At 36.6% G+C, this 15,194-nt stretch overlaps 1 protein-coding gene across 1 annotated transcript; it reads right to left on the bottom strand.

Moving 5' to 3' along the window:
- Positions 1-969: 969 nt before the first annotated feature.
- LOC116263840 (rRNA (cytosine-C(5))-methyltransferase NOP2C) lies at positions 970-13,320 on the bottom strand. The gene is made up of 13 exons (XM_031643635.2): positions 13,241-13,320; positions 12,891-13,012; positions 12,076-12,484; positions 11,553-11,700; positions 11,305-11,442; positions 10,642-10,704; positions 8,786-8,907; positions 7,768-7,972; positions 7,122-7,321; positions 4,373-4,473; positions 3,080-3,161; positions 2,527-2,591; positions 970-1,397 (listed from the first exon to the last, which is right to left on the bottom strand). Exons 1-13 carry the CDS (start codon positions 13,271-13,273, stop codon positions 1,283-1,285), a joined length of 1,803 nt encoding a protein of 600 aa, XP_031499495.1. The 5' UTR covers positions 13,274-13,320; the 3' UTR covers positions 970-1,282.
- Between the last annotated feature and the right edge of the window lie 1,874 nt (positions 13,321-15,194).

The raw sequence follows: 15,194 nt of genomic DNA, 5'->3' as shown, positions 1-15,194 counted from the left end.
ATTGACAAGTTATGGTTCTGCACACGCGTTAGATTTAGCTGACAGAGATGCACTCGATTGTTACCGTCTTGGCTTTCTTCAATTTGAAGGCTTCAACTCCAGCGAGTGGCTGAACTTTTGCTAGCGAAACCCGTAGTTCTTAGTTCCCTGGCTACTAATGAAGATAGGGCGTGCGAAGCTGCCTGCTGCCCATTTTTGGCACGTTAAATCTACATGGATGACTGAGGCCGAACACCACAAGGAATCGCTGAGAGTCAACAAGAACAAACGTTTTGGACAAAATTTCTTTTTTGAAATTTATCTGCTTCTACGGGCTTAATCAGGTCTTGAGGTAGAATTTCATCTTTAATTAGTGCTTAATGATCCATTTCACATGAGTTTATAATTGATAACTTAATTCCGTTTGGTTCAGCGTTTTTATGTCCATCCATACCTGTATAACAGAACCCGCGTACCAATCATTTATGTGATTGTCGTGTAGCGCTGCAATCCTCGTACCCGCACGGTCCTACCTATATGACATTGTTTAGGTATTGCATTCAATACATCTGAATTGAATTTCTGTGTGCAATCCCAGTCGAGCACGATCAAGTTTAGGACCGTCGCTCTGTGGGTCGGGCTTAATCCAGAAAAGCCCGCAGGCAAAATCCTGAATCAAGATTCACTGGATGCTCACATAAGCCCAAAACCCACCCACTCTATTTTAGGCTCCACAAACGAAACAAGCATGGAAAATAGTTGCCAGAACAGATACAAATCAATATCGATACATCCAAAGAACCCAGATCTAACTGAATCAAAACATGCTTGCTTTTGGGAAATCCAGATCTGGACCTTTCTCAGATCGACCAGCAACCTCTCTCTCTCTCTCTCTCTCTGATCCAGACTAGGACAACTTTGGAAGCCTTTTTCCCAATCAGTAAGAGAGGCATATTCACAGTCTGTTCTGAATCAGGTTTCTAGATGGGTTTGGATTATGGGCAACCTTGGCGTGTTCAAACCTGCTAACAGCATAAAAACGGCCAAAAACTTTGATAGAATTGTCAAGCAGAGAAAGCTTGGGGTTTTGGACTAGATGCCATCGGAGCTTTCTGTGTGGTTCAGTATATCAAAATTACAAAGAAACATCAAGAATAACTATAGAAGAAATTAATGCAAGAGGCATCAAAATGCCAAGAAGATGCAGGGATGATTGCACCTCCATCCGAAAGCTATATGTATACTTGAGGAAACGTAAACCATGGAAGCAGACAGGCTTGGTCTTTTCCTCACAAAATTGTGGTCAGGTCTCCTTCTGTCCCACATGGAACTTGGCAATGAAGAAGCCTATAGTGTCAAGTGGGGAGGATGGATCAAATCTCTGAACCAACGTTTCTTCACCAGGTCGAAGCCATTCCCTGAGCAATCATATGCATTAGTAATAAAAACGGACAATATGGCAACAACCGCTAAAAATTCTGAATATGAAATGCTTTAAAAACAAATGAAGCCATGTAGATTTCCTGCACTGAATTGATGTAGTAATCGACAATCAAAACAGCTACAAGTAAAGCCGACAGACTTTAATTGGAATACGGTGAAGTGTTTAATATGTATTTGTTGCGTTACTATGATCTGAAAAAGAACAGAAATAGTAAATATCTTATAGTATAAAGTACAAATTGGGTCTGGTCCATGTAATCTGTATCAAACCTGGATCTCGATAGTCTTACCAAGGTTGAAATTCACTATCAGTATAGCAGTTCCTCAGTTAGATCTAGACCCAATGCAGGTCCAAACCATTTGACACACGTAAGACTCGCCGATCCTCTTACCGAAGCAAGAAGGTGCAGCCAATGTGGAAAAAGTAACTGGAATAGTCAGGCTTAAAAGGGATCACAACGTAATAAAAGTATTCACGTTGAAAAAGTTCATAAAAAGAATAAAAATTGAGAGAGAGAGAGAGAGAGAACAAAGACAAATCCTTGAAGTATCATTAGTCTTTATATACCACCCTTTCTAATATAAGTTTTAATCTATGGCACATGGGTTCTGCAGATAAGCTGGCGTCGGGTGCAGACCAAGGAAAGCAGAGTAGGTGTCTTCCATGGGTTCAGCTGTTCATATTTGAAGGTTATTATACTCTAATTCAAATGCATATATTTCTTTTATATTTGTACATAATGGCCGGTGTATGTCTGTTTAGGGAAACTAATAACTTTTGAGTCTAGATTCAAAAGCCAGGTTAATTAAGGTTGGTAGAAGTCAAAATCTAGTATACCAGAGATGGAACTCAGGTTGTTAGGATTGGTAGGGCCGTAGAGGTCATGATTTACTCTCTCCCTCTTTCTCTCTTTATATATATATATATATATATATATATATATATATATATAAACACTTGCATGTGTTTCGCTATCAAGGACTGAGTTCATGGTTCAGTTCTAAAATTAAGAACCATTTACAATTTAAGAGCAGGAAAAAGAGACAGGAACTGAAATTATATTTATCAGGCTAAAGCAAGTTTACTGAGAAGAAATAGCTTACTCAAGATGTTCCCCATCTAATAGTTCACTCCGACCAACAATACCTGGCCCCCCAATATATGGCTCCTGAAAAATGTAAAAAATGAACATGATTTGAATTTGAATGTCCTACAAGCTAGTCGTGGATAGCAGCTATAAGTTGAATAACTTTAAATATTTAATTTCCAAATAAGATCTATTGATAAATCATGTACCAAAAATTTTTTAAATTGTATTGAATGTTTTCAAAACCATGTGCCTGCTTTTGAGAGATCCTTAATTGCCTGAAAATGCTGTTAGTAACTTAGTATTCATCCATTGGACCCAGTGAAAGTTAGTTTTAATAGCAGAAATGGGAAGTATGCACAAATGCATGAGCTGCACTCTTGTACAGTGGTTGCAATTAATTGACCTGGTTCCCATATCATAAAAGCAGGCTTTAAGGCTCAAAAAAATTTTTGTTTATCAGTAAATAGGATAGGACACCGACATCAGTCAACTTCATGCGTTTACTAAAAGATATTCACAATAAGTACCAACCAAAGATAAAAAATAATAGTATCATGAAAACAAACCTGTGGCATAAGGGAAAGAAAATTGTATGTATCCAGAGCATAACGTACGACTGCCTCATTCTCTCCAGGGTTGATTGTACACCTAAATTAAGAAATAGGAACCAGTTTCAATCAATTATATTGCACTTACAAAGTAACATGCTCAAACTGCTTGTGCACAGAGAGAGAGACAGAGAGAGAGAGAGAGAGAGAGAGTCCAGCTATTATCTAAAACATATTGCAAGAACAATGTGGAGCCTCTAAAAGGATCCCCAAGTATTGCAACCGTTTTTTGCCCTTACTAGTCTATACAGCTTTCTCTTCTCAATGAGCAGTTTTTTCAAAATACAATCACTATCATAATTTATCTATGACCTGATTCTATAGGAACCTATCATCTGAACAGTCATTTGAACAACGATTGCAGACACAATTTTCCAGTTTCCAAAGAAGGGTACTTAAACCATAATTGGCAAACTTGTAACTCAGACTTAGATCACCTAATACTAAACTTGCAGATCAGCAAGCTGACTCAGTAACTTGGATAAGTTAGACCTTAAATTTTAGTGTTAGAACATAAATAAAGTATACAAATTAATCAAATTTTAAATTACGAAAAGGAAAGAATATAACAGGACTAAGCTATATAATTTATACACAAATACATGACCACTACCATGATTGACAAGGTTTAACTCTTTGCGACAAATATATTTCTGTGACCTCAGAGAATTAAACTTACTAAAATGCATGTAAGCCGTAAGAGACATGCCATAACTGTTATTTTCTGACTTGTTGGAGACATCATTTTCCCCTATATATGGAATAAACTACGAAAGGGAAAAGAAAAGATTTGGGCTCCACTCCAGGTCCTCTCAGATGAATCAGGAGTCAATCCTCTGGCTTTTGGCAACTAAGTATTGTCAACCTGGAAAAGTAAAGACATAATGTTTTATTATGTTTTTATAATCATTGACACCCCATGCAACTTCTATTTTATTAAATTTGTCTCTCATTAGTTTCCTCAAACTACCAAGTTCTAACGCCATAATATGCACCTTCTTTAACTTATATTGCCCTTTCTACACAAGTTTTATGATGTTCCACAGAGAGATGTACAAACGCATACAAACTGTCCCTTTCTTATGACACGCCTTAAAAATTTTACAATACATCCATTTTAGCAAGCATGTCTCCAGTGTACGGACATGACCAGATCATCAAAATTGTATTTGGCAAAATACAAATGGAAATTCTTCAGATTAAATTGAAAAGAGAAATCATGAGGAGAATCCCATTCAATGGTCAACTTACGTTGAGTAGACAATAACTCCACCAGGCCGAACCAGCTGAACGGCTTGGTCAAACATCCGTCTTTGGTACTTCCCATGGTTTCTTAGTGATTCAAGAGTCTCCTGCAAATAAATAGCATCATCAAGAAATAAGAAAGAGGGGGAGTGCGAAAATCAAAGATACAGAATAAAATGCACAAAATTCCCTAGAGAACATCAATGCACAAAATGCAGAAAACTCCAAACCACAGCTATCCTTGTATTCATGTCTACTAATTATTACAACCCACTTTGTTTGAAGATTGAAACGGTTGCTTCTCTATAGTTGACAACTTATGATTCATAGATAACAAAAAACAAGTCGTTTTCTGCCAGGTGGAATGCTGTTAGAGATTCTGTGCTACTTTAAATGGAATTCTAGCAATTATCAAGAAGGAACAATAAATAATGGAAATTAGTGTTAGATTCTGTGCTCTCAAGTAGCAAAAGATACCTCTTATTTTTCGTTGATCTCCAACCCAAATTAATTTGATTAATAAATTCAAAAAATAAGTGTTCCCGAGTGGAAGCCAAATGAAAGTTACACTCTCTCACGTGAAAGGAGACCAAAGATTGCACTGAAGCTAATTTTATCAATATTTGTATGTGTGGATTGGTTTGGTTAGACCTCCACTTTGAAAGGAGACAGTCCTTCAGCTGAGTAATGACTTCCATACACATCTATTTCAGACAACAAGTGCTAAAAGTATTCGACCCATCTTCTTAGAAGGAACAGCTTCTATCACCTCTTATTCCAAGAAATGGATTCTGAAAGTAAGGATTAAAAAAGTAACTAAATATTTTGATTTGCCCATCAGATTGTCTTCTGGTTTGGTCCTAGTAACACCAACTATTTAAGGAGGTCACAGCACCCTTGTCATACCTAGGCCTGGGCAACGGGCCGGCCCGGCCCGGCCCGTTTACATTAAAAATATATATATTTTAATTTTTTTGTTTTAAAAATATATATTTAGTATTATTAAATATATTTTATATTTTAAAAAATTATTTTATAATTAAAAAATTAATTTTTAAATTCAAATGGGCCGGGCCCGGGCCGGGCTCACCGCCGGACGGGCCGGCCCGGCCCAATGCCCACCCTTAGTCATACCCAGACTGGGTCTCATGCTGCTCCACCTCACCAAATTTATTTGTCAACTATGATTATTTGAAGTCAACTACAACATGCACATTAGACTTGACTCGAGCTCGAGTTTGGTGTTGCTAAGTCAGAAATTCATTAGCTTAGTGACATAAACAATTGATTTTATTTTTTATGCCAATATATACAACTTAAAAATATTATTTTCCTTTTGGTAATGAAAGATGCATGTGCAGCTGCATCCCTGCACCCAAGTTGTTCTTTGCAAATGCTTTGTTGGCCAATATTTTGAGTTGGACATACATTTGAAGTTGCACCTATACCTATCAGAAGAACATTACAGATTTCAACATTATTGTCACTCATAAATGTTGTCATTGTCCCCATTAACTTGCCAATACCAAAAGAACTTGTGCATATGAACGAATATAACCAACAAATGCATCTTTTTCCTCATAATTGTCCTAGGTAGTGAAGGATGAACCACGATCACATCTCAAGTTTGAGAGGGGGACAAATGAAATGTGCACAACTTGTTGGCATTTGTTAGAGATAGTTTAAATTATGTCAAAAGGATGTGACAGAAAATAAATAGTCAAACTAATTTTGTTATTAGTAAAACTATATTGTAATCCATAGTTTAAAGTTTAAACTTTAACCTCATTGGTGAGTTTGGTGAACATATGTTCAGGTCATGCACACACATGATGTGTTCAAACATGCACATAGATGCATATATAAGTGCTTCACAAGTGTATACCAGAATCATACCCATGCACCTCTTTTCTGGGAAACACCCATGCACATGTCATACTTAAATAACTGCATGATGTGAAAAAGAAAAATCAAGTCCAAAGATGACTCCACTCTTTCATTCAAACAAACTATTTAATAAACAATTCACAAACGAATCAACATAGGATAACTATAACCTAAATTCATGCTTGTTACTATCCAGTCGTGCCCATGCAGCTTGCTCCTGGAAAAACATCATACTGTGCATTCAATAGCCACATGAAGTGAAAGGATAACCGACACCAAAAGTGACCTCACACTTTGATGCAAGAAAACTATTTAACAAATAAACAACCTGATCAATAAACTTGGAATGTCCACAGCCCAAAAAATATTCTTCCCTATCTTTCATTGCATTAAGACTCAATGTTCCTTGTGTAAAATTTAAATTTGAAACAATACTGAAAATCTTTAATTAATATAAAATCGATGCTTGTAGAACTTAAGAAATTAGAAATACCATACACATCTTCCATAGATTCAATGGAAGAGATGCACCTTCTACTAAGGTACAGGAGATGAGATATTCTGAATCTTTGATTAAAATATGATAGAGAAGTTCATCAAGCGTAGATCTTTAATGCTTCAATAGTCCAGAACCAACAACGGTGAAGTCGGTGACTGTTAATTAGCAGGTAACAAACATGTTTCCACGAATCCACTATCAATAAATCCATGGTCCCTAATAATACGCTTGTAAAAAATTGAATGAAAATGATACATATCCAAGAAGATATGAAGAACATAGATCACCTACTGTTACTTAGACCAGGAATATTTCCATAAAATAAGAAAAGTGCTATATATGTAAATTGAGAGACAGATGGAGTCATACTTCTCCAGCAAAAAGACGAGGGCGCAAACCCAGAGCAGAACATGGAGCATCAAGAAGAACACGATCAAAGCTATTCGGACTAAATCCTTTAGATACTTCAACCCTGCCACCCTTGCAGTGATTTCTCCCCGGCCCATTTCTCAACCTTCTGAGGTGCTTTCGTGCTTCAGCTTTACTGGTGTAAGTACCCTTTTTGGATTCTTAATATAAAATAGTAGTGATCAGTTAACTAGACAACATCAACAAATCACATAAAATTTTAAAACGTTCCAAATATGTGTCATTTTAAACGGTAACAATCAGTCAACTAGATCACATCAACAATCACAAAAAACTACAAAATGTTGCTATTTAAATGTATATGTGTGTGTGTGAGAGAGAGAGAGAGAGAGAGAACTATAAATGCAAAGTTGCTAAACGAAAGGCAAAAGTATATAGCATAGTAAGTCTATGTATCCATTTACGAGACAAATGTTAAAACTATGATAAAGAATTATTAAAAACTTATGAAAATTCAGAATCAGTTGCAAGTACATCTCTGTTTGTAACAAAATAAGAACGCATGTATACAATAAGGTCATCTATCATCAGTCAGAATGCCATTCAAGAACAGAGAAGAGCAAACAAGGAAAAATAAAGTACACACCGGCTTCATTACAAGTCAAACCCATATCAATCCTTTGTTGCTCATCAATATTTTTTCCTTCTGTGCCAAGTTCAGGAAGTCTGCCGTCAGCAGTTTCATGATCAACAGATGTCTGTGTACGGCAAACAGCTTTAAGGGCATCGAGCTTATAAGCAGTTATACAGGTTAAGCCCATCTCTGCAGCCAAGTTGCGAATCTCCTGAACCTGTAAACCAGTTTGTGTTCTTTTGTCATAACAGCATCTGGAAAGCAACTCTAACAAAAAAGAAGAAAAAATTATGATACAAACATTTGATGACAAAAATTGGACATATAGCATGGAAATAATACAAGTAGATGTTGGTTTTTATTCTAGCACTTTCACAATTTTACAAGCAATGGGAAACCTTGAGGACTTTATATACACAAACAGGAAAATCAGCCGAACATATACAAGCAGAAGAGAGGTACAATCAGCATCCTATAAATAAGTATCATATGCTAAAAAAATAAAACAATCAAGAAGGAAAAAAATACAGAAAGTGACAAAAGACAAACATCCCCTTTACCTTGCCAAAAAGTATTTTAACTTTTATCCTTTAAACCACCATATGCCACAAGTATGATCAAAAGATAAAATGGAAGCAAGAATGCAGAAACTGAGACAATTGTCAAAATGTCTCTTTTTAATCGAGAAAAAGCAAGATGAGAAAACTAAAACTGATTCCAGCATTACATATGAGACAAAAGCAGACAACAGGCAAATAAAAACCTCAAAACAAAGATGAACAAGATAAATTGATGTTTGAATAAAACTATGCATGAAGAGTTGCGCAGGAAACAAAAAGGGCCTATTTTTCCCTTTGAAAAGTGAAAGCTAAACCAAACAGTCAGTGAGTCAGGCCAATAAACAATTAAGTTTCTTTTCTTTATAGTGGAGACACATAAAGTAGCCTTCTAATTTATAGTTCCTAGTTTCAGATCCCATCATAGCCTAGAAAATTGACAGAACCAAGCATGACCAAGCATGAAGCCTTACCTTATTATGAGATCTATCAACTGCAACCAGCTCTCCTTTGTCTTTCATAAGTATGCCAATAGCAGTCGTCTTGCCACCAGGAGCAGCACACATGTCCAGTATCTGCTCTCCTTGTTGAGGATCTAATATGAGGAAACAGAATTCACCCTAAGCACAAGGAGATTTGATTTTATAGATAAAATTGTCAGAGTATACAGGTGTAGATCCAGAACAAAAAACATCATGATTAGGATGCGAATACCAAAGGCATATGCATGCTGATACATGCATCAGGATTGATAACATTTAATGACTAAAGTAAGGAGAAAAATGAAGTATAGCAACATTAACTAGAAACTATCCATGAAGAAAGCACACCATCATTAATTAGAATCCCTGTTCTTCCTTATGTACTTCTTTATTGACTTTGCTTGGTCCAACTGTATTTACTTTCCACTTTTTCTTCTGGATAATTAGTAACCTTAAGTTTCTACAAGCACTCAACCAGGGATAATTGATAATCACTTTCCAAATGGTTAACTTCTAATTAGATATGGAGCTTTCTCTCGTCATGATCATACTCTTAATTCATATTTATAGTTTACACTTTCAATGCTCCTTGACACATTAAACTGATTTATCTCGACTCATTAAACTGATTTTGGCTTTCTCTTGAAATATGCACTTGAGATGTGTTCACATAAAACACAACAGAGTGGAGGAAAATTTCCCAAATATTGTGGCGAAGAAACACACACTCACATACACACATATAAAGAGAAAAAGAGCAAGCAAATCAACCCCACATGCTACATGCTACAATCGCTCAAACTTTACATGCCCGTTTATGACATGCCTGGCTATGTCAGTGCATCACACTCTCCTTTTCATAAATTGGTGTGTAGGGTATACAGAGTAGAGTTGTCATATGTAGGATTAATTCCTCCCTACACACACACGCACACAGAGTAGAGGGTTTAGTTTGTGCCATCTATTTAATCTGTCATTCAGCATGCCAAAACTTTATGTGCTGCTGTTAGCAAAATTCTGATCATAAAGATGGATTCTACATTCTAAAATGTAAGATTAGAAAGATATATCATAATTCTCAATGTGTAGTTGAACCTTGTAAGGGTTTAATAATCATGGACTTAGTTTTCTTAGTTTGTAAAATCCAACTTAAGCACTAAAACAACATGATCACTATGTGTGTAGATAAACTCTTCAATTATGATGCCTATCAAAATGACATCCAACATCTAGTCTGATATTTTAAGTATTTCTTAATAAAACCCTCTAGTATCATCTTACAAGCCAAAAATGATAGAGAGGGAGAGAAAGAGAGAGAGAGACCTATCCACTCTTGCTTCCTGATTATTTTTTAATTCTTTTTCTTACATGTCATCCTCCTTCACTGCTTCCCATCTCCCCTCCCACCCTTCTCTCCCTTTCCCTCTCCCTCTCGTATCCACCCAATAATTATCACTGCTGCCATCCACCACCATTAACTAAGAGGTTGCTCTCTGCTCTCTGTCGTGCGCACACATCCATATTGATTATTTCAGAAAAGTTTTTTTCCTCCAAAATAGTACATATTTGACAAGCAGATGCTTGCGTTTAGATTAGATATCTAAAAAAATGCTCACTCAGGCCAGCACACAGAGAACATAACTAAGTTGCCTACCATGGTACAGCCAGTACTTTATTGGTCAGACTGAGGGTTAGAAATAAGAAAGGGATATTTGAGGATGTAAAGAGACAAAGAGGAACTGAGGGAAATGCAGATGATAAGTAAAACCTTATACTTTATAGCATGAAATATGTCACTTCATTAACCCAATAATTGGTCTCAAGAAGGAGCAGAGTCAGCAAGATACCTAGCACACGAGCAGTGACAATGCTGGGTAGATTTTGAAGAAATATATCTCCCTCAAGGACATCTGTTAAAAACATATGGAAAATATTAGATGTAATCATAAGAATACAACAAGCAACTTGTCTATAGGAAATCCAAAAAGCAAGGCCATTGAACCCAGAAGGCAAGTTAAGGTAGCACAACTAATTCAAAAGGATATGTACATCCAAGTGATGCTAAGGAGCCAGGCAAAAGCTAGAATAACACTGTCCAAGGTGTCAGGCAAAAGAGATTCACTTTTTTATTGACTTAAGATGGAATCACAGAATGAAATGGCATATGAACGAATCTTTTTCTTGAAATATCAAATAAGCCTCCGACCATGCCAGCTGTGGTTCTTACTTCTTACAATGCTAGATATATTATATCCAATTTTCTCATGGAATCTAGCATTACAATCTCATTCAAGTATTCAACACTTTCCAGAACTTAGATTATTCCATTCATGTATTCATAATTTAAATTAACAGGTAAACAAACAGAAAAGATAATTCAAAAGCAATTTTAGACTGACCATGTGATAGTTATATAAAAATTTATCAATCTATATTAAGAAACAAACAATGGAGGCTGTCAAATTTTCAAATGTGAAATTTATATTGAAGGGGAAAAAACGATGCTATACCATAGAATGAGGGAAGTTGGAAAACTCTATTTGTCACATCCACAGCAACCCCTTCAGCCGCCCTAAAAATACCAGCCCTTGACATTAAAGCTACGCCTTGGCCAATGTAGAGTCCATATCTTTCGTCGTAATGTGGATCTGAAAAATGGTTTTACGACAAGCCATGTCAAATGGCCACTAGGTATCAGTTAAAACACAAAATATAGATGCAAAGAGATTTCTTAAAACAGAAAAATAAACTCATTAACCTGTTGTAAGCCCTTGTAAAACAGTTCCACGTGTCATTCCCACACCAAAGCCACTACCAGGAATATGCTGCTCCACGGCAACTGAAACTGCAACTGCATCTCCTTTCTCAACATGTGAGCTGCAAGCCATCACTCCAGGAACATAAACCTACAAACAGGACTAGCAGCATAATAGATAAGCCAAATCAATATATATCCCACGAACATGCTTGGTCTACTAATTTACTAAAGCATCATACTAAGTTGAAAAGAAACAGTAAAAATTGTTACTGCTACCACAGGACAGACGGAAATAAAAAGATGTCATCATGTCCAATACGAACGTGTTACGGTCTAGATACATGAAAAGGGTTTTTCCAAACTTCACGTGCTTAACAAGCTCCAATTGACAAAAAGTCCATTTGCGACAGTCAGCAGTTACAAAAATATAATGCGACCAACACAGCAAACAAAGGACCGCACCGCAAATTTCTCTACTGCATATGCAGCAAACAACATAAAGAAATCATTTAGAGAGACATACATGAGCTCCTCGAAGAACTGCCTCAGCACACTTCCGACTGACGACCACCTCCTTGGGAGGCCTGCCATCCTCAACACCATAATCTATCTCATGTGGTCCTGAGCCCTCAACGATGACAACATTTTCTAATCCAGGCACTGTGCACTGATATATGTACGGCATCCCTGAACTTGTGCAATCAGTGACCCTATCGCCACATGATCCCAACAGCAACCTATTCTGCATCTGCTTACCAACAGCTTCACAATTTTCTTTCACACCGACTTTACCAGCAGCCTCTTTCCCATTTCCGTGATCACTATTCTGCGCAGACCCCGTTCTTTGCAGCAATAATGTCAGACTCTCAATGACAGATTCGCATCTGGATCTAAGTGTGTTCACCCGCACACAGGAATAAGAAGAAGGGCGGCTGAAAGGAACCAGGCAACCAATCATCACAATGAAGAACCAAGAAATGGCGGAAAAGGAAGCACTGAAGCATGATTTCACTGTTTCCAACAGCGTGAAATTCAAGAAACAAGAAGAAATCAGAACAGCCTAATGCCATTAGAGCGATTTAGACAAAAATTCTTCGAGCAGCAGTAAAGAAATGAGACGTGAACCTCTTCAAACAAAAACAAGGACAACCAAACGATCAAACTTTCACTAAACGCAGTCCCATCTGTTCACTATCAAACACACATAAATTCCTGGCAACCAACTTCAACACCTAAAATCCAATTTCTCAAAAGGAAAACCGTTGGAAAAGATCCAATCAATATTATCCAACGAAAATAAACGGAAGAAGAAAGAATCGAAACCAGAACTATGCGTACGTTAGTGCATCAGAGATCCTGGCGAAATGGTCGCTCCCGTAGGCGCCAGCGAGGTACTCTTCAACGCGCGGGTTCCATCGCAGGGCAGGCTTGAAGGTGTAACGTCCGCGAGAGTCCATTCTCTTCCAGAACCCCAACCCAGCAAATTTGAAAAAGAAAATGCGGAAATTTCAAATTAATTGGACGAACAACAACCAGTAGAAGATCGCAATTAAGAAGAAGATCGATCAACGAAGGGATGTGATCGATTCAACAATCATCACGAGAGAGAGAGAGAGAGAGAAGGGGAGTGGATGAGAGAGAGGGAGAGAGAGAAGGGGAGTGGATGAGAGAGAGGGAGAGAGAGTTACAGTGCAGATGGTGAAGCAGTCCCTCCACTTCATGGAACGAATATTGGCGCGTCTATTGAAAGGCGCCAAAGAAGCAGAACGGTGGGCTATTAGGGTTGGAAGCGGGTCTGATTTCATTTAAATTGAGATTGATCCATACGAGAACACACACAAGAAAAAACACGATCCACTTTTCAACGGTTGACAAAAACAAGTTTGAATATATCGTATTTAACTGCCTGCGTTACATTTAAATGAAAAAAAAAAAAAAAAGTTGACTGTGTTTTTGTTATAATCGAATGGTATGCGCCATATTTTTTTCGTTTTTTATTTGAATTAATAAACAATAAACTAGTCATAGAAAGGCAGAGAATATTATAAGATGATGATAACATAACTAAGAAATTTTTAATTGTTTTTCCAACTATTGTATCCACCCTATATACTATTTTCTTAATCATTTTTTATATCGAGGAACTGGAAATTCTTTCTCTTCTTCACCCTGAAACAAAATAGTTGAGTAAAACAATATTTGAAAGGCGCCTTTGGATTCTCATATCTTGGTACTTCTTTAGACAGAAAATTGCAAAAAAAAAAAAAAAATCTCTGTAGTATTTTAAAAAAATACGCATCTCTTCCCAGCATATTGATTTAATTCTTTCAATTCTGATTTTTTATGAAACAATAACAATTGCATTGCATGAACTTCTTCAATCTTTCGGACAGATTTATAAAACAATTTGTTACCATCTCTTATACTAAACGACCCCATAAGGACATTTGATAATAAAAACACTGTTTTAATTTGTTTTTTTATGACAATCTTTACAAAAAAATCAAAAAATACTGACTTGACGTTCCTATTATCAAATGCCTCCATAGGGCTCGGGTCGGATGGATATCAACTTTTGTATGTAACTGAGTGCAAGTTCAGTAATTTTTTTGTTTAAACAAGTTCAGTAATTTTTTTAACTGAGTGCAAGTTCAGTAATCTTTCGGCTCGATTAGTTAAACCGAATCGTTTAACTAATGAAGCAGCTCGAACTCGCTTACGAGTCAAGCTTAAACGAGTCGAGCACGAGTAGCTCGACTCTTTGTGCACCCCTAGAGCCGACACATATATGAAATGATTGAAATCGGGTGGGGTGTCAGTTGGATGCCATATTCGAATATGAATTTGATTACAAAACTACTTATCAAGTCTTAATCTAATTAGTTATTTGGATTTGAACTTGGATCTGGACGCAGGGGCCACATTTTCATCTCGAAAGTGGGTTCTTTCTCATAATTTGACTCCGAATATAGAATTATATAGTCATGTACATGCATTGTATCATATCTGCAAGAGGCCGACATGATCCATACCGGCCAATCTGCTCATGTAGAGTATTTTTCACAATACTTGCCGAGAGTCTGTGGTATACCGTCCGAGAGGTTTCATAAAAAGTAGGGCTGGTTGATTTGATATATGCTAACACTAAAAGAAAAATTTGCATGTTCAAAGGCTATGAAACCTACAAATACATGCTTAATTTATGAAAAACTAACAATATATGTCACCATATCTGATTTGGATAGGATACCGTTAAAAAAAAATATAAAAAGAAGATGGAAAAAAAATTGATATCCGATTAAGAAATGGGATCGGATTTGCATTTAAAAAACAACATCCCATTGTATTCAGATTCAGATTCAGATCAGATTCAGTTTTAAACAAATATCTTATATCTAATGTTTTTACATTTTTAAAATCGGCCAAATTCGGTTCAAAATTCGAATTCGGATTCAGATATGAATGTAAAACTCAGATTCATATTAAATTTAGATTGTGAAATCATATTTTGGATACGATGTTTCTTTATTCGCATTCAAATCCCAATATATGCAGCAGATATACATAAGGGCATATCCAATTCAAATTCGATCCGTTGGCATCTTAAAACTAAGATGATAAAAGGATCCCTCAAATTTAAAG

Source organism: Nymphaea colorata, chromosome 11 (assembly GCF_008831285.2).
Source record: "Nymphaea colorata isolate Beijing-Zhang1983 chromosome 11, ASM883128v2, whole genome shotgun sequence".
In the NCBI taxonomy this organism is placed as follows: domain Eukaryota; kingdom Viridiplantae; phylum Streptophyta; class Magnoliopsida; order Nymphaeales; family Nymphaeaceae; genus Nymphaea; species Nymphaea colorata.
Note: the sequence above shows the minus strand (reverse complement) of the source record. Positions and strands in the feature narration are given on the sequence as shown.

Excerpts from the sequence above, each read along its gene's own strand:
- LOC116263840 (XM_031643635.2), bottom strand. The coding sequence starts at position 13,273 with ATGAAGTGGAGGGACTGCTTCACCATCTGCACT. Across the intron at positions 13,013-13,240 it reads ACTGCTTCACCATCTGCACT|AGAATGGACTCTCGCGGACG; the intron begins GTAACTCTCTCT and ends GGGTTCTGGAAG. Across the intron at positions 2,592-3,079 it reads TTCTTTCCCTTATGCCACAG|GAGCCATATATTGGGGGGCC; the intron begins GTTTGTTTTCAT and ends TACATTTTTCAG.